The 27792-nt window shown below is 32.9% G+C and overlaps 1 protein-coding gene across 1 annotated transcript in view; it reads left to right on the forward strand.

The window, feature by feature from the left end:
• LOC140452301 (uncharacterized) overlaps positions 1-27457 on the forward strand; it is a 51691-nt gene extending 24234 nt beyond the window's left edge. Inside the window, exons 2-5 of the mRNA XM_072546468.1 lie at positions 10652-10876; positions 13615-14155; positions 21569-21761; positions 27114-27457. Coding sequence (XP_072402569.1) covers positions 10652-10876; positions 13615-14155; positions 21569-21761; positions 27114-27378 — 1224 coding nt within the window. The 3' untranslated portion in view covers positions 27379-27457. The remainder of the gene's footprint in view (positions 1-10651; positions 10877-13614; positions 14156-21568; positions 21762-27113) is intronic.
• The last annotated feature ends 335 nt before the right edge of the window (positions 27458-27792 follow it).

Below are 27792 nucleotides of genomic sequence, written 5' to 3' on the forward strand. Positions count from 1 at the left end.
AATCATGAAGTGTCATAAAATTTGCCTGAATTTCGGTGTCGTCATGGGCGTAGGCAAATGGACGGATGTCAACTTCGTCGTCAAAAATTGATGTACCTCAAAATATCATATTTTGGATATTTTGTGATAACCAATTTTATTTAATTTTTCGATTAACTTATTCTTCAAACTCGTATTCCATTATATGGTCATTAAAGCTAATTACATTTTTATTTATAAAAACAAATTCACTTCCTTACTGAACGAATAAAAGCATTAGAAGAAACTGATAAGGGTATGACGCACCTCCTAATATTACTAAGAACTAAAATAAATCAACATGAAGACTAATAACGCGTAATAGGTTTTACTTACACTTTCATTATAATCCCTCTTTTATTTTATTATTATCATTCGACATTCGACATTCGAGTTAGTAATTGTTACTACACCAATTAAACGTACAGTAATATTGTGATATAGAAATAGTGAAAAAGTTATAAAATGGCGACATTTACTCCAAAGAAAAGAGGTGTAAAAAATTCTCCGCTATCTGTTAGTGAAAAAGTTATAATTTTAAATGTATATGATTGCATAAAACACGATCACCTTAGTTTGTCTGTACAAGAAAGTGTTGAGCGATGTGCCCGAATGACTGGAATTGGACAGTCCACGATTTTTAAATTATTGCGAGAAAGAAAGATATCAGGCCAGTTAAGTCCATGCAAGAGAAAATCAGGAAGACCAATAAAAATCTTAGGTGAAGACACCAAACGTGACATTCGAAGAAAAGTTCATTCGTTTTATTTTAAAAAGGAAATACCCACCCTTGACAAAATACTAATGGAGATAAGCCAAGATAACGATATTCCTTTGATATCCAGAAAACTTTTATGGAAAACTTTAAAAAGTATGAATTTTTCCTGGGAAAAGCACAATCGAAAGGCACTATTACTGGAAAGTGATGAAATCATTTGCTGGAGACGAAAATATTTGAGAACTATAAAACAGTACCGCAGAGAGCACAAGAAAATTTTTTATCTTGATGAGACGTGGATAAACGAAGGTTATATAGTCCAAAAAATGTGGCAAGATAAAAATGTAACAAGTGCTCGCCAAGCTTTCATAGAAGGCCTTTCGACGGGTATTAAAGTGCCTTCGGGAAAAGGGAAGAGGCTTATAATTGCTCACATTGGAAGCGAAGAAGGATTTTTAAAAGTAGGTTTGTTAAGCTTTGAGTCGTGTCGGACGGGAGATTATCATGAGGACATGAATTCGGATGTCTTCGAAGACTACTTCGGGGAAATGTTAAAATTTCTTCCAGCTGATTCGGTCGTGGTTATGGATAATGCAAGCTACCATTCAAGGCGCATAGAGAAGGTACCAACTTCAGCTTGGAGAAAGCAAGAAATTATTAACTGGCTGTCAAATAAAGGTATTCAGTTTGAGACGAATTCAATAAAGAAGGAACTACTAGCCGTAGTAAAACAACATAAATCTCGCTTCATAAAATATGCCGTAGAAGATGTAGCAGAAAAGTATAAAGTAACTGTGCTACGCCTACCGCCATATCATTGCGAATTAAATCCCATAGAACTTATATGGGCACAAGTTAAAGGATATGTTGCAAGGCACAATACCACATTTAAAATGAAAGATGTCAAGGTATTGTTTGATCAAGCCATTATGGAAATCACATCAGAAAACTGGCAAAAAGCAATCCAGCATGTTTTAAAAGAGGAAGATAAAATGTGGGAACTGGACAACTTGGTCGATCAGGTAGTTGACCCTATAATTATAACACCAGGGGATGATGACAGTTCTTCGGATGAAGACTATAGTGATGTAGAATTGTAATAACGTATCCAGTAAAGTTTTTGTAGTTTTTGTGAATAAATTGATTTAAACTCCCCACAAGTGTTTCAATATGTAAAGTTCATTCGTGTGTGTTTGTGAGTATTTCCCGATTTCAGTTGGTATATATTTTATTGTTACATTTTATATTTTTTTAATAACACTGTTCTGCTGTATTACATTTTTATTTCCTTTAATATGATTTTTAAGAATGCATATTCTTTTGTCAATTAACCCACTAGCGCGCCTCTGGCTCAGTGTTTATCTGTCGATAACAATGGACTAATCCCTTAAAACAGGGTGATACCTACCTGCTCTTTATGAAACGACAGAATTTTGCAATGCGGACGGAATTTATTGACGGATTATTGACGGATTACCCTGTAGCGCTTTTGAATACTTCATGAGATTTTATTACTCTACACTCATTAGAAATAGATTATAGTAGTCTACCTTAAATTTTATGATAAGAAATAGGGGTGGTGCGAATCTTAACATTATTACTTTAGTTCCAGTTTGAATGTCGTTATACCTAGTTCATGATGGAGAAATCTGAAGTAAGTGAAATGTTAGTAAAAACTTGAAAAGGGTAATTCAATGTTAGTTATTGACAATTACAAGTATAACTTCCATAAAATGCTTGCTAATAATATCAAACGTTGGCAGTGTGTAGAAAGAAGTTGCAAAACATTCGTTAAAACTTTAAATATTTGTAACAGTGTAGTCCAATGTAGTCATAACCATACCCATGAAAGTTTATCAAAAACAGTGTTAATCTGGCAAAAATTAAGCAATAGTGTTAAGCGGAAGGCAATGGATGATTTGTGTGAAGAACCATTGAAGTTGATACACAGCGAAATTAAACAAACAGGCACTAAAAGTCTTACTGTGGAAGATGTACATTTGATTAGAAAAATATTTATAATGGCAGAAAACAAGTTATTCCCAAAATTCCGAAGTGCGCGCAGGAAGTACATGACTCGTTAAACTCCGTGGAAGTGACAACCAACCAAAAAGAACAATTATTATTGAAAAATGATCCGGTAAAAAAATTTGTTGCTTTTTCTTGTGTATCTAACTTAACATTTTTAAGTAAATTAGAAACAATTTATGTTGATGGAACTTTTAAATACTGCACTAAATTTTTTATTAAACTATTTACAGTTCACGGACTCGAAAATGGACACTATGTGCCGTTGGCATTCTTTTTGCTTTCAAATAAGTTAACAAACTCATATGTGACTGCCTTAAATTGTTTAAAGACGGAATGTCAAAAATTGAACTTAAATTTTAGTCCCAAGGTTGTGTATGCCGATTTCGAAAAAGCGATCCATGCAGCTGTAAGAGAAGTGTTTCCATCTGCGAAAATAAAAGAATGTAGGTTTCATCTCGAACAATCATGGTGGAGAAAAATTCAAAAAGTTGGTCTGGCTACTGAGTATTCAAACGACAATGAAGTCGGACAATACCTTAGATATATGTTTGGTCTACCTTTCCTAGATCCATTAGAAGTAGGTGAGTGTTTTGCTTTAGACTTTAGTGAAATATTACCAGCACAACACCAAGGCGTACAACAATTTGCTGACTACTTGGTGGACTTCTGAAAAGGCAGACTTCCCTCCTGAGATGTGGGCGGAAAACAATTCATCGCTTGAGCGTACAACCAATGCCTGTGAAAGTTTCCATTCTAAATGTAATTCGTTATTTTACAATCCGCACCCATATTTACGCATATTTCAATTTTTAGAAGTTTTAATAGATAATAAAATTGAATTATATAAAAATACGAAGTTCTGTGAAACCAAAAAAAGTGTACCGAAAAGTACTTCTAGAGCGTCAAAAATTTGTTGATCACAAAATAGCGGAATTAAAGCAAAATAAAATTAGTAGATTTGATTTTGTCAAATGTATTTCATTTAGATTTCTAGCGAAATAAATGCCTCATTTTAATTTATATTTGTTTAATTTTGTAATGGTAGAGAATATCCCATATTATGTTAGTTTTTACACTTGTATTGCTTTCTTATTATACCTATATTTTAGAATAGGCACAAAAATTATTTCAGTAATTTTTAAAAACAATTCAAAATTTCTAATATAATTTCTAAATCAATCACTAACATTTTTCAAAATCCATAACAGTAATGAGGGCGCTAATCTTCTTCTTAAGGTGCCTTCTCCATTACTGAAGGTTGGCTATAACTACAGCAAATTGCTCTCTATCTTGATCTGTTCTTAGTATCGAATGTGTGTCCATGCCTTTCCAGTCTCTTACATTCTTCAACCAGGAGCATTTTCTTCTTCCTGGACCTCTTCTTCCTTCCACTTTCCCTTCCATTATAAGTCGTAGGGAGTTGTATTTTTCTCCTCTGTAAATATGTCCTAGATAACTCGTTTTTCTGTTTTTGAAGTTATACTTCTATACGCACGGTCGGCGTTGGAAATTTGCATGAGAGTGAATCTGTGAAACCATTACATATGTAAGATAATGAGTAAGAGAGAGACAGAAGATATATTTTCTCTCTCTTCCTCTCTCGAGAATAAAAATGTTCCTTTTGTATTTAATATTATATATATATATTATATATATAATATTAAATATATAACAATATATATAATATAATATGTATTAATATTATTATTTATGTGATATGTTTTGTATTATTTAAAATTAAACGTTTATAATTATTTTAGGCTTTTGTATATTTCAAAATAATCACTGTTTTACCGAGAACTGTCAATTTTGAAATCCGTTAGTGTCATGTCTAATTGGCAAATCCTTTACGTGTTTGGTTCATACGCTGGTGGTTGTGAGTTCGAATCCCAATTATGAATTTCCTTTTTTATTTTTGAAATATTTAAAAACCTCACGTTAATCTTATTAAATATATGTAATATACGCAAAAAACATAAATTTTAAAATAAAATGAAAATTTACAACATAATCCGAGTTGTTGGTTTTTTATTTTTATCTTCGTAAAGTAAGTTAATGTATATTGGCAGTTTTAAATACTTATTTTAATTTGTATTGTATTATTATATTGAATTATGTTGCAGTGTATTTATTGTATTGTAATTTTTATATTAATAACAAAATAAACAATGAATTTTACTGCAGAGTATGTGTAATTTTTTTTGCATTCAACTCCTTTTATACATATATAAAAATAAAAATATATATTTTCATTAAAATATTGATACAATCCTTCATTTACTATACTCCTATTACAGGTCAAATGTTTATATACAGCAAACGATGCACCATATACCTATATAGCTAATTATTTTTCTCTTTCTGATCTCTCTTACCTATAGCATTACATATGTAATGATTGTGCAGATTGACTCCTATATAAATTTTTAACGGCGAACGCGTGTATAGAAGTATAACTTCTACCGGCAGTCCCACTGGACTGCCACACCCGTTTTTACAATATTTAGGAGTTCTCTCTTAGTACCCATTCTTCTTAGCACGTCGTTGTTGGTCACGTGCTCTGTCCAACAGATCTTCAGCATCCTTCGAAAAACCCACATCTCAAAGGCTTCTATACGCCTCATACTTGTAATTCCGAGAGTCCATGTTTCCACTCTATATAGCAATATGGAATAAATAAACGTTTTTACAAATTGGTATCGGATATCCAACGATATTGCCGGTTATTAGCGCGCTAATAACCGGGAAAATAACGCAAAAGATGGAAACCATATTAGTTGTGAGATAAATAGTAATGAAACTAGTGGAGATGGGAAATTTAGCGATAGAACCTATAAATTTACATTTCATTTATTGTTTCCCACCTTTAGAGTAAGAGTTTGGAAACTACCGCTGTGACAGTGACAGTTTTAGTTGACATCCTCCTCTGATACGTCTAAAGGTGGGAAACAGTGAATAGAATGTAAATTTATAGGTTTCTATCGCTAAATTTCTCATCTCTTTTTTTGCGAAGTTTGGAATATATATCAAGTTTAAGGGAATACTAATCATTAATTTTTATGCAAAAAATAAACAAATTTATTCAGTAAAAAATTCTGACAACAGATGAACTGCGCTAACTTTAAACAACATTTATTTTCGTTACGATTATTTTGAAGCACATTTTGTGCATATTTTCTTACTACATGATAAACATATAGGCTTTTTACAATCATAGCATAAGTAAAATGTCTTTTTATGAAATTTAAAAGGGCACAAATAACAATATTCACAAATCTCTAATTTTTCTTCGGGTGGAAATTTTACTGGTTCTTCGAGTGCAAGTATTATTCTTATCGAGTTTCTTATATCTAAGATAATTCTTTTGTATATCTAAGTTAATCTAGTACCGTCATGAATTTGATTCGGGATGTATTTTTATTATTTTTGAAACAATTAGACATGACAAATGAATTGACACAACTTATGTCTAATATTTGATAAAAAAAACCATTGACCAACGTCAAGTTCTCCTTGATGAGCTGTAAATGGTGCATTGCTTATATAGTGCATCAACGCCTCCTTTTGTTGCATAGAGGAAATGAGGATTACAGCCTTGTTTCTCTTAGAAATATATTAAAGCAGCGTTTAATGTTTTGAAAATCCAAATAATGCAGAACCAACTTGTTTTTGTTTGTTTGCCTTAAATTCTGCAGGAATTTCCCTTTTGGATTTTCTCATGGTTCCGACATAGATAAGGCCTCTGGACTGTAACTCTTTTACTAGCTGAAGAGAAGAAAACCAATTATCTGCAGTAATGTTCCTATTACTGGCAAATAGAGGTTTTGGTAGACAAATTACCGATTGTGTGGGTTTGGTTAATTTTTTTTTCTGAATTTGAAAGACCAATTCCATCCGAACCTTTTCCGGTATATATTACCATTATAGGTAAAGTGAGTCGTACCATCAGTGGTGTGTGTAGATAGTGGATGACATTAGAACATGTCTATTTGCCACTAAATAATTGTATTTTTTATTATTATTATTAAGCATAGGATAAGAATAAAAAACGTGGCCACTCGTTTCTTGTCTAGGGACCCATCAAGACATTTTTTTAAGACAAACTAGACTATGTCACGGGCAGGAGGTATTAACAAATGGGGTAAAACAGAGGTTTGTATTCTAATTACATAATATTTGTAAATACATATATATTTAACCATATATGAGCTAAATATCTATTTTTGCTTCTAAAACAAACTTGATTAATATGTTGTATATTTCTTTCTCTTGTTGTGCTAATAAAGTACGGATGTTAGTTGGTAGACTTACAAACTTTTTCAGTTCTTGGTACAGCATATCTTTATGTGCAGTATATTTTTGACACTCTAAGAAAATGTGATTTATATCGGCTAAAGGTTTTTCTGGGCAGTGAGGACAATACGGAGAATCTAAGATACCAATCCTAAACAAATGTGCTGGAAAGCGACCATGATTAAGTTTTAAACGTGATATAATTGAGGACTTATATCTATTATAATCACACTAATTGATGTGAGGAATGTTCGTCGGTAAAACCGGTTGAAGTTTAAAATAAAGGTTCTCTGAGGTAGTTGAAAATTTACTGTACTGAGCTTCCCATCTAACCCTAACATCAGCCTTATATAAATTAATAAGATCTGATGAGTTGCACATGTTTACTCTAAATTCTGAGTCAAGTGCTTTTTTAGCTGCGAGATCAACTGCTTCATTCCCAGTTATCCCTAAATGACCTCTAACCCAGACTACTGTAACTCGTACACCATACTCATGCAGTTTATATATACTATTTTTTATAGATAGAAGAATATTGTTGTTATAATGCTTAAAAGGAGGGCTTTTAATGGCGTGCAACACTGAGAGAGAGTCTGTTACAATTACCACAGATAAAGGTAAATTCATCTCGCACCAATCTAAAGCTTTCCTAATAGCTATAGCTTCTGCACTAAAAATCGATAAATAATGTGGGATAATGAGATAAGATGTAATATTGCTCAACATGGTTAATATTAGTAACTAAAAATGCACAGCCTGTTTTAAATCTTTTTTTGATCCATCCGATAGATGATGATTTTATTCTCTCCTAAATTACAGAGTATAGATTTGAAAATTAATTTTGATAGAAATATATTATCTGGATAGTTTGGAATTATAATGGTTCTTTTTAAATATTAATGCTAGAAGTTCTTTATGTCTCTCAGTGTCAATAAAAGCATTAGCAAACGGGGGAGACGTTTTAATTCTCCAATATTTGTTTGTACGATTCTGGACCGCTATATTTGATATTTTTTTGACCATAAATGTACTAAACGTCCTATACTTTATTAGCTGTTTATTAGCTAAATACTCACTTCGAAGGCACAAAGGCGGTTCTTATGCTTCAGCGAGAACTGCACAATTAGGTGACGACATCATAATTCCTAGACTTATTTTAATTGCCCTATATTGAATTCTGTCTAAGATTAATAAGTTTGATTTGATAGTTGAGGCATAAATAATACATCCATAATCCATTATTGAGCTAATGTATGACTTATACAAAGTAAGGGATATTTTAACATCTGCACCCCATCCATATGGGTCAATGCATCTATAGTACTACGGCCTCTCCGGAATCTATACTGTGTAGTGGGTAGGAGAGAATTGCTTTCAATAAAATATTCTAGGCGAAACTTATCATGCGTTCAAAAGTCTTGGTCAGACAAGACATTAACGATATAGGTCGATATGATGATGGTAATTTTGGATCTTTAGATGGTTTTTTTATTAATTATATAACAATGTTTTTTTAAATTCTCAACATAATCTTCTTTTATCCACTAGTTATTAAAAATTTTTAAAATTATTTGTTTAGCTGAAACTGGAAGATTGTGTAAAATTTTATATGTGAAACCATCCAAACCGGGAGCCGTGCTTCTAGTTTGTTTTAATGTCAAAATTAACTCTGAATAGGTAAAAGCTTTAGACATAGTATCTGAAGTAGAATAAAAATGAAAATTTTTTTGATTGTCTACATCGACATTAGAGACCGAAGGCGGGGCCAGCTGATTCAGAACATCCTCAATTAAATCTTCGTGCAATGGAGGTTTCTTTTGTATTTTGTTTGTATTTGATATTTGTTTCTTATAGCTTTTACACAATTCCAAATGTTTGAAAGGGGTATAGATCTATTGAGTTGAATAAGAAAGGTTATCCAACTATTTTTTTGTTTTAACTTGAAAATGAGTTTAGCCTTTGCTGCAATATTTTGATAATTCAGATAATTTGTAATATTTCCTTGTCTTCTGAACAATTTAAGTGCGTGGGAGCGACTTTCAGCTATATCGGATCATTCTTCGTCCCACCAATGGGGCCTTGGGACAGAAGGAATGAAAGGTTTTTTAACGGGCATGGATGCAGATACTGCTAAAGATATAACTTCAAATAATTTTTTTGTTATTCGACAGTTATCTGAATAATTTAGAGATAAATTTGTACTGATTTCATTTTCAATAAATGCTTGAAAGGCTGACCAATCGGCACGACCGTCATTCCACTTGGTTGCCGGATTGATTTCGAAAGATATGGGAGCAATTTGGAGCTGAATTTGAATAGGGTAGTGATCAGAACCTAAAGTGTCTTGATAAACGGACCAGTTTACCAAATCTGCCAAGAAAGATGAGATTGGATATGATGCCTGTAAAAAAATCGTATAAACCTAGTCAAAAACCTAAACCCATTATACATAACCCCTACAGAGAAGAATTTATGGACTATAAAGAGAAAACTATAATGTTAATTACCTCCTTCATAAATAAATTTAGAATAAATCAGAAAAACTATTTTACTGATTAAACTTAAAAAATGGCTAATAAACAAAAAATTAAAAACCAATTAGTAATTTTGCAGTGGAATAGTAGATCAATAACATCTAATAAAAATAATTTGTTAAATTATTTTAATAAAAACCATGTTGATATTATCATACTTTCCGAAACTTGGCTTAAGTCTATTAGTAATTTTAATATAAAGGGATAATTTCATTTAAAGATGCCGTAATGACGGATATGGCGGAGTTGGTATATTTATCTTACAATCTATTAACTATCAAGAAAGTGTAATAATCCAAAATTTTTCAAGGGGCATTGAAATATGTGCAGTATTTATTCCAGATATAAATATTTCTTTCGTTTCAGTATACAAACCTTCAAACACAGCAGCCACAAAAAAAGATTGCAGTGGCAGATTATGTGGTTGATTTAAGTATTTTAAAAACTAAATTGTGTAGAATGGGTATCAGCAAACAGGTATCAATTAACTTAATAAATTTGTTTCTAAACAGAAAGATTTATATTCGTGACCACAAAAATGTACTACACGGACCAAGAACGGTATATAACGGTTTAAAGTTATTCAGTACGCGGTTGATATTTGTTTCTATACTATCCATAGTTCATATGAACGATTACAGATTTAGAGTATATTTTTTGCTGCATGCGTGATTGGTTACATACTATGGGTTTTAGATTTTTAGAGCAAAAGACAGCGGTTATGTGTCTTACTAGGCACAGACTTAAAACACCTGATTTGATTACCATAGGTGATTTTACTATACCTATAGTGAAAGAATATAAATATCTTGGCATCTATATTGATAATAAACCATAGGTGATTTTACTATACCCATAGTGAAATAATATAAATATCTTGGCATCTATATTGATAATAAACTCCTATGTTTAAAAACACTAGCCACATAAAACACGTAAAGCAAAAATGTGAGCTCAAACGGCTTAACATTCTGTGTGTAGTTTCGAAATATAAATGGGATGCAGATTTAGTGTAATAAGCGTTCTGTGAAAAATGCTTAAAATATATTTGTTTCAGACTTTATGCTGCGGTCCTCTTCCAAGACAGCTTCAGAAGTTATCCTCATGTTTAACTACAATTCTAGCATTTCTTGAGTGTCCTGTATGTTTAGACACCATCTCTTGTCCTACGTATCAATGCGATAATGGCCATTTAATCTGTATAAAATGCAGATCCAAGACAGAGCGATGCCCTGTATGTAGAATTAGGCTTCACAGGGGAAGATCTCTAATGGCAGATCATGTAAGTACAATTTTATTCCCGTTACAAAAAAAAAACGCAAATTAAATGTAACCGCAAAAAAACAGTGATGACAATTTTTCCTTGTGGCACATTTAACAGACATGCTACTTTCTTCTTCTTATTGTGCCTTCTTCTGACGGCGATCACTTCTTTAAACGCTTGCCTATCTTTTGCAAAGTAAAATATCTGTTGTACACTGAAGTTAGTCCAATTTCTGATATTCCTCAGCCAAGTTTGTGTTGCTTTTAGGTTAACTTGTACTCTGTGTGATGCTACGGCTGAGTCTTCATTAGAAGAGACTACTGCTGTGTTATCTGCATAATTTGCTGTTGTGACTTCTGGTGATGTAGGTAAGTCCGCAGTGAATCAGGTACAGCGTTGGTCCGAGAACACTGCCTTGAGGAACTCCAGCCACAATTGGGTAAAGTCTGGTATACTCATGATATTTTACAAGGTAATGGCGGTCTTGCAGGTAAGACCTTAGGATTTAGAAGTAATTGCTGGGAAGGGATTTTTTAATTTTGTATAAAAGTCCATTATGTCAGACTTTGTCAAATACCTGGGAGATGACTACGATGATTTCGGAGCAATATTTTTTGTTTTTCAGTGACTGCAGTATGTGTTGGTAAACCCGGTGAATTTTTTTAGTGGTAGCGTGTAGTACTGTGGTCTAAAGCTAAACTGATGATGAGTTATTATTTATTTGTCCATTAAAATTTTGCTCTATTCTGCATAACAGCAGTTTATATTTTAGACATAACAGGAAGCAGGCTTATAGGTATGTAAGACTTTATTTCCTCCAAGAATTTTCCGAATTTCGGAATTAATATTATTTGGGCTTATTTTCAAACTAGAGGGAAATCTCCTGTTCTTTATACACAGTTTCTTACTAAACAGTTGTGTAACATAAATTAGGGCTTTATCTTATACTATCTTAAGGGCTTGGTAATTCCTTTAAGATTCTTACGGTAATTAGGTCATACAATGGGGACTTTTTGGAGTTTAATTTAGTGTAAATAATATTATTATCTTCGTTTAATGTAAATTTTTTTAGATGAGTTTCAATTTGATAGGGGGGTTCCAGATAAATTTGGATTTTACTATCTATATTAATATATTCATCTGCTGAATTCATGCAAATTTTGGCTTTTTCTTTATTGCTTTTTGCCCATACGCCATCTTCAGTGCGGATTATAGGGTTGGAGAATTGAGGACGTTCTATTTGCCTGATTGCTTTCCAGAGTAAACACTCAGTAGATTCTGTAGGCGAAAGATGTCTGAGATAAAAATGTATATCATTGTTTTTTGTGGTTATTTAAAAATGCTTTTAACTGTGCTGTAGCTCTATTTAGTTTTGGTCTTGTCTTGTGGTGCTCTCGTCAGCTGTCATCTACGTCTTAATATTCGTTTCTCAATCATTTTTTGTTTGATTTCATTGGGTAGTTCATAAATAGGGTGGTTTATTTCCTTGATTGTCGTTGATTCCCATGAAGCTTCTTGTGTGGATTGTATAAGAAAATCTGTGGCATTTTCAATTTCCAGATTTGTTTTTAGTAAGACATTTAATTTAATAGTTGGTAATTCTCTAAAGAACACACAGTTTGTGGATTTGATAGTTAATGTTGCAGATAGTGTTCTGTAATGGATTTCTGATCTTACTTCTATTAAAACAGGAGAATGGTCATAACAAGAAGAAGCTCTCGAATGGTTGTTTGGTAAACCCATGGTGACACCAAAATTTACCAGATCTGGTATTTTATTTCTGTCGGTAGGACAGTGGGTAGGTTCGCCCGTAGATATGTTTTTAAGATTGTTATCTTCCATACACATATAAAGTTGTCTTCCTTTTGGAGAAATAAGTCTCGATCTCCAGTGTATATGTTTAGCGTTGTAGTCTCCGCCTACCAAGAATTTGTTTCTAAGAGATCTGAAGAACTGTGTGAATTATTGTTGTTTATATTATCTCGTGGTGGGCAGTAGATGGCTATTATTGTTAATGGCTCTTCTTAATCTTCAATGGATATGCTGATGCTCGTGATCTTTAATTGATTTCTTGATTATGACTACAGATCCGCCGTGTGCCGCACCGTCTGGATTACTGGTGCTGTATATTAAATAAATAGGACATTTGAAATAATTGTGACTGGTAAATCATAATTATGTCATGTTATTGTTGATTATTAAGGCTTTGACCTCTTGGGCATGTTGAATTAATCCGTTGTCATTCCAGAGAACTTACCACTTTAAGAAACTTAGTCATTTGGACAGTATAGCGATCACTGTAGTCAAAAGGTTTAGCATCGTACTCAATCTTCAATCGAACTCTGTTCAATGAGTCCTTTTATCATTTGTTTCAGTTTCAGCGAACGTATCGCTGTTGGTTTCATGCGATGTCTGGTTTTGGTATTGCTGCGCACTTGTGTTAGGGAGTTCCATTTGTTTGTTAGATGTTACCTGAGCGTATGTAATGCTGATAATGCTAATATTGCTAGAGTTAACTTGCTTTTTAACTTAAAATTCAATATGGTTTAGCTACTGACTAGACGTTATCAACAATAACTTATCGTTTATTGTAAATTGGCTGCATTATTAAGGTATTCAACTGTTCTGAGACAAAGTAGATGTTAATACCATTTAATTTTCACAGCATTTCTCTTGTATCGCAAAAAACTGTCACTTTTTTCTTTCAACTATTGTTTTTATTTAATATGAATTAGTAATAATGTATTTTTTTGAAGGTATTTACCGCAATAACCGATATATTTGCCCCTTATGAAGAAACCAAAGAAGCAAGAGTAGCAAATATTCAAAAAATATTTAAAAAGAAAGACAAAAATAAAGCCATACCAGATATAACAATTACAGAGTCATACACCAACAAGTTAATTTCAAAAATAGTGGGAAAATCATCTTCAGCAGACAATCTTTCGACTACCTCGAAGTACTTAACCATAGATGACGCAGTTGCTGATAATAATTCACAATTAAAAGTAAAGTCTCTTTCTGTTAATGAGATTTTTACATCACACACACCTGCATTAAGTAGAAATGGATCTCGTTCTGGACTAGACAAGACCTACCTTAGTACAAATAACACCAGAAAAACTGATGAGCGACCCATATCTTTTCATGGATCATTTGAATCTTTGGGGCAGCAGGCAGATTTTATTTCACCTTTATGTAGCAGTTTCAATTCTTTAGAGGTGGCAGTTACTGGCGGGAATGCGATTACTTCTTACTATTGTCCATTTCTAAATAGTTGCTCTTCAGTGCTAAAAGGTAAGTTTGTTACATATTGTATAACTATAGTCGGTTCACTATTTCCAGTCCGAACTGTCTAGTGAATTTAGTAATTATTTTTTTGCTAAGTTAGTTACTTTTTGACAGACTAGAAGTGCCTGGAAATTAAGTACTATACAATCAAGCACACGTGCTCATATCCAATATCAATGTGTAAACGTAAATAAAATAGAACTTTACGAATTACCGACAATCAATATTTATTTATTTACACCATATAATGTATAATAACAAATAATAATATTATAAGCGTCAATAATACAAATACTTACTGAAATATGTTAAATTATAACCACTGAAATTATATTTTGAAATATATACTACCCAAAATTTTATGGGTTTAATATACACTTCCACTATTTATAATAATTCTTCTTTTTTTCAATGAAAGAAGTCTGTAATAAAAGTTTATTTAAGCTGTTAATACTGTGAGATAGGAACTTTTGTGTTGTAGGTTTCCAGCTATAAATCTGTCAAAATATGCCCGAGCTAAGCGAATGGACCTTAATAGCTTGATATGAATAGATTTCGCTATACTTTTATTACTGAATTTATCCAGAGCTGAAATATGTTAAAAAAACTCTTGGGCAAAATTAACGAACTGCTAGTATATTTTAAAAATTGTCTCATATAATCATAACTGAAGACAGAATAGTTTCCAGAAAAGAACTGCTAGAGCATATAATATAATTTAACGTCGATATAATTCTAAATAAAACATATTAACATATAAGCGTATTTTTTTATTTGGCATTTGGATAGAAAAGGCTCAAGCATCAAATGTCCGAAAAAAAGAGCGTTGAATGCAATAATTGTCACCGAAGAGGACATTATGCCAGGTTCTGTCAAAATAAAAATATAAGAAATGTCAATGTGGATGAGTATAAACAATAGAATGGAGAATACACTGACAATGATTCACAAGGAAAATGAAATTCCTGTAGTTGGCTGTATGAACCATGAATCACAAAAGTTTTATTAAAAATCCTTTATAAAAGGTATATCGTCGCCGTTACTCCAAAGCAGGTAACTGTCTTATCTCTTAGGTCATAGTAGGTTCAGTTTTGCAACCTTAACTTTGTTTTGTAGTAGTTTGATGCAGTATTTAATCGAGGAGCTAAAAGCACTGCTTAAAGATCTACTGTAAAAACTAAAATATTCTCACTTTCTTGGCACTCGGTTTTGTCACTTTGTTTTTCTTGTCGAGCTTCCGATTTCCTAAGTAGGTGAGACTGGTAAACTTCTTCCAATATGGATCCATTGTTGTACCCCGAACATGTATTACACCGATCTTTCTGTGGTGTCCATATTTCTAAATTTAGCTTTTTGAATACTTTGAAAAAAGTGGTCCATGGTGCTGTCTTTTTGCCTGCTTCCCGATACTTTTCTTGATACATCCAATAAACATGTTTGTAGCTATCCCGTACTGGTTCTAAATACAGCTTTGTAGTTGAAGTTCTCTCTCTCTCTCTCTCTCTCTCTCTCTCTGCTTCTTGCTCTCCATTTTTTTTATTGTTTTGGGTGTATTTAGGGTAGACCGGGGAATACCGACACCTTAAGATAATTTGAATTTCCAGATTTATTCTATATTAGTTAGGTTTTTTATGAAAATACCTATACAATAATTGGAATTTTCCGCATCCACTGGGTAGGGGAAGTATGCCTATGATGGCATACTTAACTTCACCTCTCGTTTTTTTTATTAAAATACATGATCATATTTGTTACAATTTTTTTTCTAGTTCAGTTGAATGTACCAATTAAGCTGGACATATAAAGGTCAAAGGGAATGTGGATTTTTATATTAAAAAATTGAAATATCAGAAATGTCAAGTGTGCCATCATAGGCACATTCCTTGCCTATGATGGCATGGCTGTACAGTATAATAGAAAAAAATATGTTTTAGTGGAATTTTCGCATTTTATTCAAAGAGAACAATAATACAACAAATAAAAAAGTAACACATTAAAACAATTAAGAACATAAATCACAATAAAATATCTTACATTTTTTATCGACCCCAGCGCATTCAGAGTGACACCAGGATTGGCACTTATGACATTTAATCCAGCATTCTTTCGACTTTGAGAGGGAATACAGACCATTACAATACAAGCAAGCGACGTCGGAATTATCATCTTCAAAATTTTCGTTATCGCTCGCGGATTCCTGTTCCTTCTCATCATTTCTCTCTATCCCTTCTTTTGCCATTCGGTATAATGTTCGTTTTTCAGGAAAAGTGTCATCCACAGATTTCTGTTTTAATCCACTGTTGTACGTAGCTTTTCCTTTAGGTTCTATCTTCTGTTTTATTTGTCGTTTAACTTTGCCAGTTTTCTTCGTTCTACATTTTCTTTTTCAACAACCTTATCTTTCTATTGTTCTGAAGCTATTTTCTTGTGGCATTTTAAATTAATTACTATTTAACTGGGAATAAGCCACAATTAAAGGTTAAAATACGTTTATTGACGTTTCAATTTCCACTTCGGAAATCGTTGATTCGGAAATCAACGATTTCCGAAGTGGAAATTGAAACGTCAATAAACGTATTTTAACCTTTAATTGTGGCTTATTCCCAGTTAAATAGTAATTAACCTTATCTTTCAATTCTTGAATTTCAGGGGTTGAATTTATTGCCCCTATTTTTCCACGCTTCTTTCGTTTTTTTTGTGTTTGGCTGCGAAACACTTGGAATGGGTGATAAATCTTGGATTGTTATGTGAAGAGTATCCTGTTGAGTATGTTCTAGAAGGATCCGTTGGCAGTCTTTAGGTAGGTGATTTTGTCCACTTTCTAGGTTTTCTTCTAGATTATAATCTGGATTGTTTAGACGGATGTTTTCAGTTCAATCTTGATTGCTCTCTATAGGTTTATCTGTAACCAATGATGGGGCGAACATCCATTCGTCAAAAATATCAAGATTAAAAGGTTGAACCCCTGTTTTGGCAAATTCATTTATGGCATTAGTAGGAGTAGCACTTTTAAGGTAAGCTGTTTTAAACAACCCAGCAACTTGAAAGTGCGTAACGAGTCTTCCAGGATTTTGTTTTAACCAATTTTGAATCTCTTAGTTATAATAGGTGTGTAGAGGACTAAAAAAGCCCACGTCGAGTGCCTGCACCCGGTGGGAACAGTGTGGTGGAAAGCAGAAAAGTACAATACCATTCTCTTTTGCAACTTGTAAGACTTCCAGTCCCTTATGACTACTGTGGTCATCTAACAATAATAATATTTTGTTTTCATTCGAAGCTTTGGTATAGTGAATAAAATGTATAAGCCATTGAACAAAAATGTCTGAAGACCTCCACCCTTTCTCCTGGCAAAAAGCAACACTTCCCGGTGGGGCAGCGTCCATTAATTCATTTATGAACCTTTTTCTGTAAAAAATAAATGCAGGTGGTACAAAAGTACCAATTGCATTCATTGAACATAAAACTGTTAAATGCTGACCTCGTTCCGCACTGCTCAGTGCTTCAACTTGTTTTCCGTCCCTTGGTTGCAAACACTGTTTGAGGCCTTGTTTGAACAGTACTTAGACCTGATTTATCAACGTTGAATATATTTTCAGATTGAAAATTGTATGTATCTAAAACTTTTGCTAAAGAGATAAAATATGCTTTAATATTGTTTTTATTAAATGCTTTTGCTCGCGCGAGAGATGTATTTTCTGGTGTTCTGAGTGAAATGATACTATTTATTTTTAAAAAACCCCTCACCCACTTCTATCCAGCAAGACGAGTCGTTTTGTTGAATTTGTGGTTGATGTTATTTCTCTCAGTAAGTTCGAAAACTAATCGTCTCAAATTTAGCGTTGTGAAACCAAAAAATCTTGTTTCCATATCAATCACATGAGTAACTAACTCTTGCTCAAGATGAGGAGGTAGTGTAATTCTTCGGCCACCCAAATCTCCTTTTCTTCCACCGGAGTTATTTGCAAAACGTCTACGGAGTGTCGTAGCCGGAACATTAAACTTGGCTGGAAGCCAACAGCCATCCCATCTTCTTTTCTTGGATGTGTTGAATTGCCATATTCATGTTCTCTTCCGACCCCTCCTGCCTATGTTTCTTGGTAGACGCCATATTAACAAAGGCCCTGCAACAAAACAAAGCCTTTATATCTGGTATCAGGAGATATTCGACTGTTTAAGGTATAACTAAATAACGACAATCCAATTTTTAAGGATTGTACTAAACCTTTAAGGATATATCAGATATACACTTAAATTTACTATTGACGATTTTTTGCGATTTGAAAGCTCCAAATTTGTTTAAAAAACCCTACAAAATGGTATTGTTTATCTAATTTTACCTTAATATAAGTAAAAAGTTGTGTTTTTGAAATATTTGCAATTATTATTCATTTTCCTTTAATGGCATATAACATGTGTACATGATGGCATACTGTGCCATCATTGGAACACATCTGCTATGCCGTCATAAGCAAGTACGCAAGACACAATGGCAGAAGTTAAAATGCATTGCCTACTGAAGCTTAATACTAATCAAAATTGCATACTTACTTTGGATATTTTAACTTCAGACGAGAAGCGGCAAAAAACTGTTTGTGTTAACGTGCATTATAATAGTTCAACACTCAACAAATCACACTTATAATATGAAGGCAGCATGCCATCATATGCATATGTCCCCTATGTAATATTGGTAAAACAATGTCATTTATGTATTAAAAAAAAATATTTCCCTAACCTTAGCAAAATGTCGGTATTTGCCCGATCGCCGGGGTAATTCCGACAGAGGTTTGGGGTAATGCCGACAGTAGTTATAATAAGAAAATAATGAAACAACTGATGGTATGGCTATATACGAGAACATTAAATACTTCTTCACATCTTTACCATAGTTCAGTTTTTACACCAAACTCATCACAAACCAAACACATTTCAGTGTTTTCGTAAAATAATTCAAAATTGTCATCAAATTCGTTGTCATCACATATTTTTGATTCATCTATATCTTCTTCGAAACACGAATCTTCAAAATTTATTTGTCTTCGACACCTTTTTCCTTTATTTGTAGCCTTGCGTTTTAATACGCCCAATTTTATTTCGGATTTATTTTCAAGCTTTAATTGTTCACTTTTTTCACTCTTCAACATTTTTATCTTCAGATTCGGGTTGACCTTTGGATCCTCTATAACTTTTTCTAGTCTACGCTTGGCTTTTAAGTCCCTAATTTCTTTTTTCTTATTTGTGTCTTTCAAAACCGTTTTCATAGGGGTGTCAGTCATAATTACTGAGTGTTGTTTTCTGGAATTTTTTGAATTTGGTTTATCATCATTATATGATTTTGGAAGAGGTGATACTGATTCCAAAATGTCTTTGAAATGAGACAGATTCTCAGAGGATTTTGGACAAGAATATGGTACAACGTTCGTTTTCGAACTACCAGGTAATTAATTTTCATGAATCCCACTTAAATTTAAGCTGGTTGTTGTCTTATCTTTTAAAATCTGACAAGTTTTGACACAAGTCTCGTTAGCGCTTGCAAGCTACCCAGTGATATTATGATTGTGTTCATGAAGAGTTGCATCAAGTGCTGGTTCATAAACATTTTAAGAGTCAACAATGACTGGAGTTTGAGTGTCTTGTTCAGCGACAAAGTCTATATCAGTAAATTTTTCAGGACGGCTGTACGGTAAAATCCCTGAAGCTCCTTTATCCATCGTTGCGACTTTCAAGTAAGCTTCATTAAATGTAGATGCTATGCCATACATAGAAATCTTCTGAAATTGGTTTTCCCTCAAGAACCTGTCCACTGTATGTTGATTGCTTTCTTCAGGGAGCCATAAAACGACAAATCCAAAGGCTGTTGTTTATGTGATGTGTGAGGTAGTATTGAGACACCATGTATATAATTAAATCTACAATAATCATAACTATCAAGAGAGATGTGACTCCCGTGATTGTCCATGATCAATAAGACGGGATCTTCCTTTGTTGGTTTTACGTTGTCTTTAAAATGTGTGAGCCACTGCATGAAGAGGTCTTCATTTGACCAGCCACTATGGGAGCAAATGGCTCCAGCTGGTCCACCTTACTCTAACTGAGGTGACATTCTCTGTCTAGGATATATAAACATGGGCAGTATGTATCCACCTAAAGCACTCAAAGTGCAGGCAATCGTAATGTTTCTGCCTCTTTCCCAACTTGTGACAGAGCCCACCTGATGTTGGCCCTTAGTAGCTAAAACCTTTCCAGGTTTTTGGACCGTACATATACCGGTTTCGTCCATATTAAATATTTTAGTAGACTTAAAAAAGGATGTTTCTTGTAAACTGCTTCCAAATTGGAAAAAAATAAATCCACTTCAGATTTGTTAAAGGCAATAACTCGGTTCAGACTTGTTGCTGAGGATTGTCTTAGGCTTAAGGTAGCATTCCTCTTAAGATAACCGAAAAACCAGTCCTCCCCAGCCATTTCGGTATCTTTATTAAAATTATGTTTTATTTTTAACTTTTCAGCAAGACCATACATAAGTCTCCGTAAGTCTGTCAAAGTAACGCCATAAAACTGGTTTGATAGTTGTTTGATGTGATCAGCTAATATAGCTTGTTGTTCTGTTGAAAAGTTTCCTTCCCAACGCTAGTTTTTCGGTAGAATTAGATTTGAGAGGGCCATGAAGCGTAATTCTTGAAATATTCAATTCAGCGGCAACACTTTTTGCGGATCGTCCACTTTCAATCAATACAAATGCCCTTTTTGGTGACTCCTCGTTCCGTTTGCCCCTTTCCGTTGTTCTTTTTCTCGATGTCACCATCTAAAACACATCAAAAGCAACATCTTTGGTATCAAATAACTGCATATTTAATTTTAAAATAAATGGGGTAATACCGACACCTGTCGATATTTCCCTCCATAGGTGTGTCGGCATTACCCCGGTAGGACTAGAAGGCGGTTACAAAATTCTACAGACATAACTGAACGTTGAAATATAATATAAACTATATTAAAATTATCTTTATAATTTGCACTTTCTATTTATCTAAGTGTTTTTATAATATTATAAGTTCTTATAGAGTTACCTTTATTTGTAGAGAAGTCAATTATTAGATCAAAAACTAATAAAACACAGAAAAATTCAGAATAAAATAACTAGTTTGCTTGGATGACAGAAACTGTCAACTACAACAAGTGCTAACTGTGGTGTCACTCGCTAAGCAACAGCACTATACAGTGACGTGTTCAACTAAAAATAAAACCAAAACCCACGCTGTCGGCACAGGTGTCGGTATTGCCCCGTATGTCGGAATTCCCCCGGTCTACCCTATTAGTTCTCTCAATATTTCGTGATAGTATATGTTTATCAATCACGTCTTCTTTGTATCCAGATGTTCAAAATAAAATTTTATATAATTTTGTAAACTGTTTCAGCTACTAGCATGTTTGAACATTTTGTAAAGAATCATAGCGAGACTGGACCATTAGTTCAGTATTTTGCCGACAATTTGAATCTTTATTTAAGAGATTTTCACGACAATCAAGAATATTGCTACACAGTGTTGACACTAGGACAAACATTCTTTTTAAAAATCAAATTATTTAATGGAGCAGAACAAATAAAATGGTAAGTACTTGTTTAATTCTTTTTATTTTTAGGTTAAGCCACTGGCTCGTGTTTATTGTGTAAATGGTAAGAAGCTGTCTTACTATCTTTTTGAGGTCTACTTTAGTTTATATTTTTGTCATTCTGTCATTATTACTGTTAGCTGTTAGAATATCCAACATAAAAAGTGGATGTTGTCCTATAGTTGTTCTATATGAAGTGACATTGTTGACAGTTCAATGAGTCATGTCAATGTCAAAAATAGGTCATAAACTAAACTACTGTCAGTCAAGTTTTGTATTGTTCAATGTTCTGTATGTAAGAAGGAATAAAGTATAATTGTTGATGGCCAGACGTTTATTGGTGCATATTTCCTTGTCTCTTGATGTCTTCAAACTAGAAGGAGGACTGCACCTAACTTAAATTATAACAATTACTCCTGAAAATATGCTAATTTCTGTCATCTTCTCATTCTTTCCCATTATAGTTTAATTTTGCATAATTTTTTTCATCCTTCCATCGATATACCTTTTTTATGTTTTCCTGTTTGCGAGATATGCCACAGAACATTAGAAACAAAGTATAACTATCAGGGATAAGCTTATTAGCACAGCCTTAAAGCTATTTACAAAAATGTTGGCAGAAGTGTCACAGAGTGGCATCAATGAAGAACAGCAAGTATACCGGAATAATATTAAGATTCACCGTAGATGCAATATTCATTATCAGACAAATAGCGGAAAAAGCTATTAAATATAATAAAGTTGCCTTTATATGCTTAATTGACTTTACGCGACCCTTTGATAGGGTAAGGCTTGCCGATGTTCTGAAACTATTAAAGTAAAGAAACTTAAACCAAAAAACAATTGAAATTATTCAACAATCGAACATCGTGAATAGTACTTTCATAAGAGCAAATAATAAGCTGTCCAACAATATACCAGTCTCAACAGGAATTAGGTAAGGGGATAGTCACACTCTTCCTCTCCACATCACTTATTTTTAACGTACTTATAGATCATAAGACCATCAAACACGTTAAAAACCGCGGGAAGAAGTTATACCTTGTACGATACGCAATTTAAATAATTTGCTATGTTTATGATACGGTCATAATGTCTGAAAATGAGAACAATCTACAGAGACTACTATAGAGATTTTAAATAGTAACAAAAGAATTAAATATGATTATCCCTGTCCAGAAAACGCAGTCTATGACAATATCAACAGAACCCAGTAGATGTAAGTTAGCAATTTATGTATGTAATTTAGGCATGTCCTTCAAATATATAGGCGTTAATATTACAAGCGATAGAAATCTTTCTTTTTCTTAGCCTTCTGTCGTCCATTTTTGGATGAAAGAAGGGTAAGAAAACAGATTTTTTTCCAGTTTGTTCCGGCAACAGAAATCGAAAACAATAAATACAAACACATGCGATAACAGCGGCTAGGGTATCAGCATTTCTTCGGGATTTAATATGAAGAAACAAAAATATGAGCATCGAAAGCAAAACACGAAGTAACCTGCCTAAGACGTATTATGACCTACGCCTACGCCACAAAAACACGTGCAGAAACAACCACTACTAAGCAACTACTAAGAACAATAGAAATGAAGATCCTAAGATCAATTGCTGGCAAAACACTTATAGATAGATTAAGGATCAGCGATATTAGGAAACTGTGTAACATTAAAGACGTATCTAGTAAAATGGTCTAATCGGAGAAAGAGCATGGAAAGATCACGTTGATATAATGGATGATAATAGACTTACACTATTGCAAAGGAAGATAAACTCAACACCAGCAGACCACCCGGATGACCCCCCAAATTCTGGTATGAAGTTGGGCATCGTATTTTCGGCATCCAACTATAACTTTGAAAAACAAGAATTTGTCTTAAACTACAAAGAAAAAGAAATAGATATTCGTCACTTATGGTATACCCTTGACACCGAATTTCCTCTTGACATGCTGACACATAAGCTTGAAATTTAGTCATACATCAAGAAACTAAATTTTTCTATTGAAATAATGTGTCTATTGAAGACGAAATTATTTAACATGACTTATTAAAATATTGTTTTTTTCTACTTGGATGTCTTATGGAAATGAACTCAGTTTCCTTAAACTAAAACTTGGTGTTTAGTTGTATATTTGATAATACATTTTGAATACATTAAATTTCATTTTTTGAAATGCTATTTAAACTGAGCAGGAATCCCGCATCCGAACGTCACTAATAAGAATAAAATGATTATATATGTACACGATTTTTATCCCTTGATTCAAACGAAACCTGGTGTGCGATTAAAACATGGATTGTGTAAATGAAACTACAAAACCAATAACAATCAAAAAGAAACACTAACACGGTGTGTTGACCCACAGCTAGTTTGCCGTGAGATATAATTACAATAATACTATTACTTTATTAATTTAAAATAATATACGATAGCTTAATAGAATGAGAATGTTTGTTGTTGGCGATAGCAATGTTTAGATGGTAGCAACGTTTTAATTCGTAATGATGTAAGAACAAAAATGTTCTTCGTTGCAAAATTGGATAATAAAATATCTATAGGAGGGATCGTAAAAATTAATCCTCGCATCTAACATTATACCTTTTCAATTTGGGTAATTTCCAAGGTTGCACAACTATTTCATGAAGGCGCTTCTCCAAACTCAAGCAACAAAAGAGTCTAATAACGATAAATATTGACAAAAAATAGCCGGCTTATTACTTTCTCTTACGATAAATTTTATAGCCATTTGAAGATAACTGAAATTATTCATTACACTAAAATATCTATTCGCAATGTATGATTTCTGAATACTGTTTAGGCATGAACGTTATTAGTTTATAGTTTAAACCCTCATGCCAGACATTATCAAACGCCGGTGCTACGTCCAAGAAGATTGTAGAGCAGACTTTCTTTTCTTAATGTTTATTTCTGAAACCAAATTGATGATTTGGTATAAGATTTTTTCTTTCTATTATTGGTTTTAATTTTTTCAATAGAAGTTTTTCAAATAGTTTTGACATCATCGGAAGGACTGATATTGGTCGATAGGATGTCACTTCATTAGGAGGTTTATCTGGTTTGGCGATCATAATGACTACGGCTACTTTCCAGAGTTTGGGAACATATCTCAATCTAAAAGCAGCATTTATTAGGTGTGTCAGCTTAACTATGGCTTTTCTTGGTAGATTTTTTAATAGTTCTCCTTTTGATCTCTCCTGAAAATTGATCTGTGTCTTGTTTCTGAAACACCCTTCACTAAACAGTTATATTTAAAATTTAGGGGGTATAGAGTATATTCTACTGTACACCCAGATAATACAGCTAAAGGAGAAAGCGCTTTCATAATTAAAGATAACATTTTGCATCATGAGGAATTAAAATATGCAACTGAGCACATACAAGCTACAACAGTATATGTGAAGACGAAAACACATATCGTAAATATAAATTCAATATATTGTCTTCCTAGATACTCCATTAAAAGAACAATATAAAGAGTTAATGAACACTTTAGGAAAAAGATACATCATCGCTGGCGACTTTAATGCAAAGAATACCCACTGAGGCTCTAGGCTAACTATAACTAAAGGAAAAGAACTATTGTCAGCTGTTAAAGAACAAAAGGGTGAAGTAATATCTACTGGTAGACCAACATACTATCCTACCGATAGGAACAAAATTCCAGACCTGATAGATTTCTTTATTTACAAAAATATCTCAGCTAACTATCTGGATATCAATGACAGCTGGAACATAAACTCTGATCACTGACCGATAATTTTAACGATGAGTGATACAGTGATCAAAAAAGAGTTCAATCCAATATTGACTAATAAAAAAACTGACTGGGAGAACTTCAAAATAAACCTTGAACACAAAATTAATTTTGCTGTGCCATTGAGAAACACGGGGCAACTTGATGACGAATTAGAAGTTTTTATAAAAAATATCCAACAGGTAGCCTGGGAAAATACTCCCACAATAACTTCTAGAACAAAAGGGAACAACTATCCAAAAGAAATCAGAGAACTCATAGTAGAAAAAAGGAAGTTAAGAAAAAAATGGCAGCAATACAGAGCTCCATGAGACAAAACTAGTCTAAATAATGCTACACAAAAACTAAAAAGGGAGATACAGAATATAAAAAATTCAACAATTAATTCTTTTTTTAAGTAATTTAACAGCTGACCAGAACACAGATTCTTCGTTATGGAAGGCAACAAAAAGAATGAAGAGACCAATTATTCATTCGCCTCCTATCAAGTAGGAAAACGGCAACTAGGCTAGAAGTAACGAACAGAAAGCAGAACGATTTGCAGATCATTTAGAAAGCACATTCAAACCCAACGACAATGATGGTAAAGAACTGAGATGGGAAGAACCATTCCAAACCGAAGAAAGAATAACGTTGACATCATTTAGAGAAGTATCAACAGAGATAAGAGAGAATATAAATTCTAAGAAAGCTCCAGGATATGACCTCATAAGAAATGTATTGAAACTAATATTTAAATCCTTTGAAGATATTTTGGGGAAAATTTACCAAAGGAAGGTAAAAAATTACAAATATAAAACTAACTAATAAAATTAATTAAAATATAATGAGATAGAACACACTGGATGACGGAAAATACGATTGACCTAATAGACTCTTGAATATAGCAAATGCCCTCAAAAACAAAAAATGCTAAACAAAGGCTAGATAATAATAACATATCGAGGATACATCATTTATGTTTAAAAAAAAACATACATATAAAATCAGTTTTGATGTTAATATTGAAAGTAAACTAAATATAAGACCAAATACTTACCATGTCGGGATAGTATCCTGAGGTTTTTTCCTGTTTTTTTTTTCTCATGATTTATTATGCAATCACGCCAATCACTAACAGGAGAATGTTTACTGCCATCATTTCATATGGTTGTCTTTTTAAAAACTAATCACGTGCTATGATTTTTCTGAGGGTTATTCTTCAGTTAACGTTGATTTCATGTAATTGATTGAACTGTATTTCAATAAAGTCGTCCCACGAACGCAACTCAAAAATATTGACAATAGATATCATTTAATATCAAGTAATTTACTTATAATATATGTCTAAATTATGAATATAAATAAGTCAGATAAAATTTAATTATTAGAAGAATTTTTTATCAAATAACAAAAACAAAATTTCTTTAAATTATTAATGTTCTGTATTTTGAGAACCATTTCCGAAGAGGAAAATCGAAACGACAGATAAACTTATTTTAAAGTAAAATTATGGCTTATTTCCAGTATAATAGTAAATAAGATGACAATATTCTAGATTTATATTCTTAAATAAATTTTGTTTGTTTTAAGCACTTCCAACATTCTGATCTGGGTATGGCATCTAGGCTGTGAAAAGTCTTCAAGAAACTACGAAGTTCAAATTGAAATAAGAAATGTGTTAACACAAGATGTACTACTAGGAGCTCGAAGTTCAGTATTTTCGTTAAATTCCGTATCACCTCAAGAAGTTGAAGAATTCAAGAAGGGTGTTTATTTGAGCGATAAAAGTATAGAAGCTTTAGGTCTTCATTCAAGCCAGTTACTGGTAAAAATGTCGAGTTTCGAACATGAATAACTGTAAATACGATTAAATAAAACTATGTATTTAAACTTATGTTTAAAGGTATTAAAATAAAATAAGAATACAATATTTATTTCTGTATAGTTTTTCTTATCTCCTTGCATAAGTTATTAAGAAATAAATCAACTTTTCCAATTGAGAATTTACTGAATATAAAGAATAAAGAACAATTTTTGATGTTAAGTATTTAAGTCATATATTGAATTAGGGTCCAATATCCGAACACAATTCAATGTCGGTCCAGAAGTCAATCCAATATGGGTCCGAAGTTAATTCCAATCTGGGTCCAACATTTAATCCGACGTAATCTTAAGTATATTCTAATGCCCGACGTAATCCTAAGTTAGTCCCAGGTTATGCCCTGATTAAGAATCCATTTTAATCCTGATTGGGACTTAGTTCTCTTAG

Source organism: Diabrotica undecimpunctata, chromosome 10 (genome assembly GCF_040954645.1).
Source record: "Diabrotica undecimpunctata isolate CICGRU chromosome 10, icDiaUnde3, whole genome shotgun sequence".
NCBI classification, from domain to species: Eukaryota; Metazoa; Arthropoda; class Insecta; order Coleoptera; family Chrysomelidae; genus Diabrotica; species Diabrotica undecimpunctata.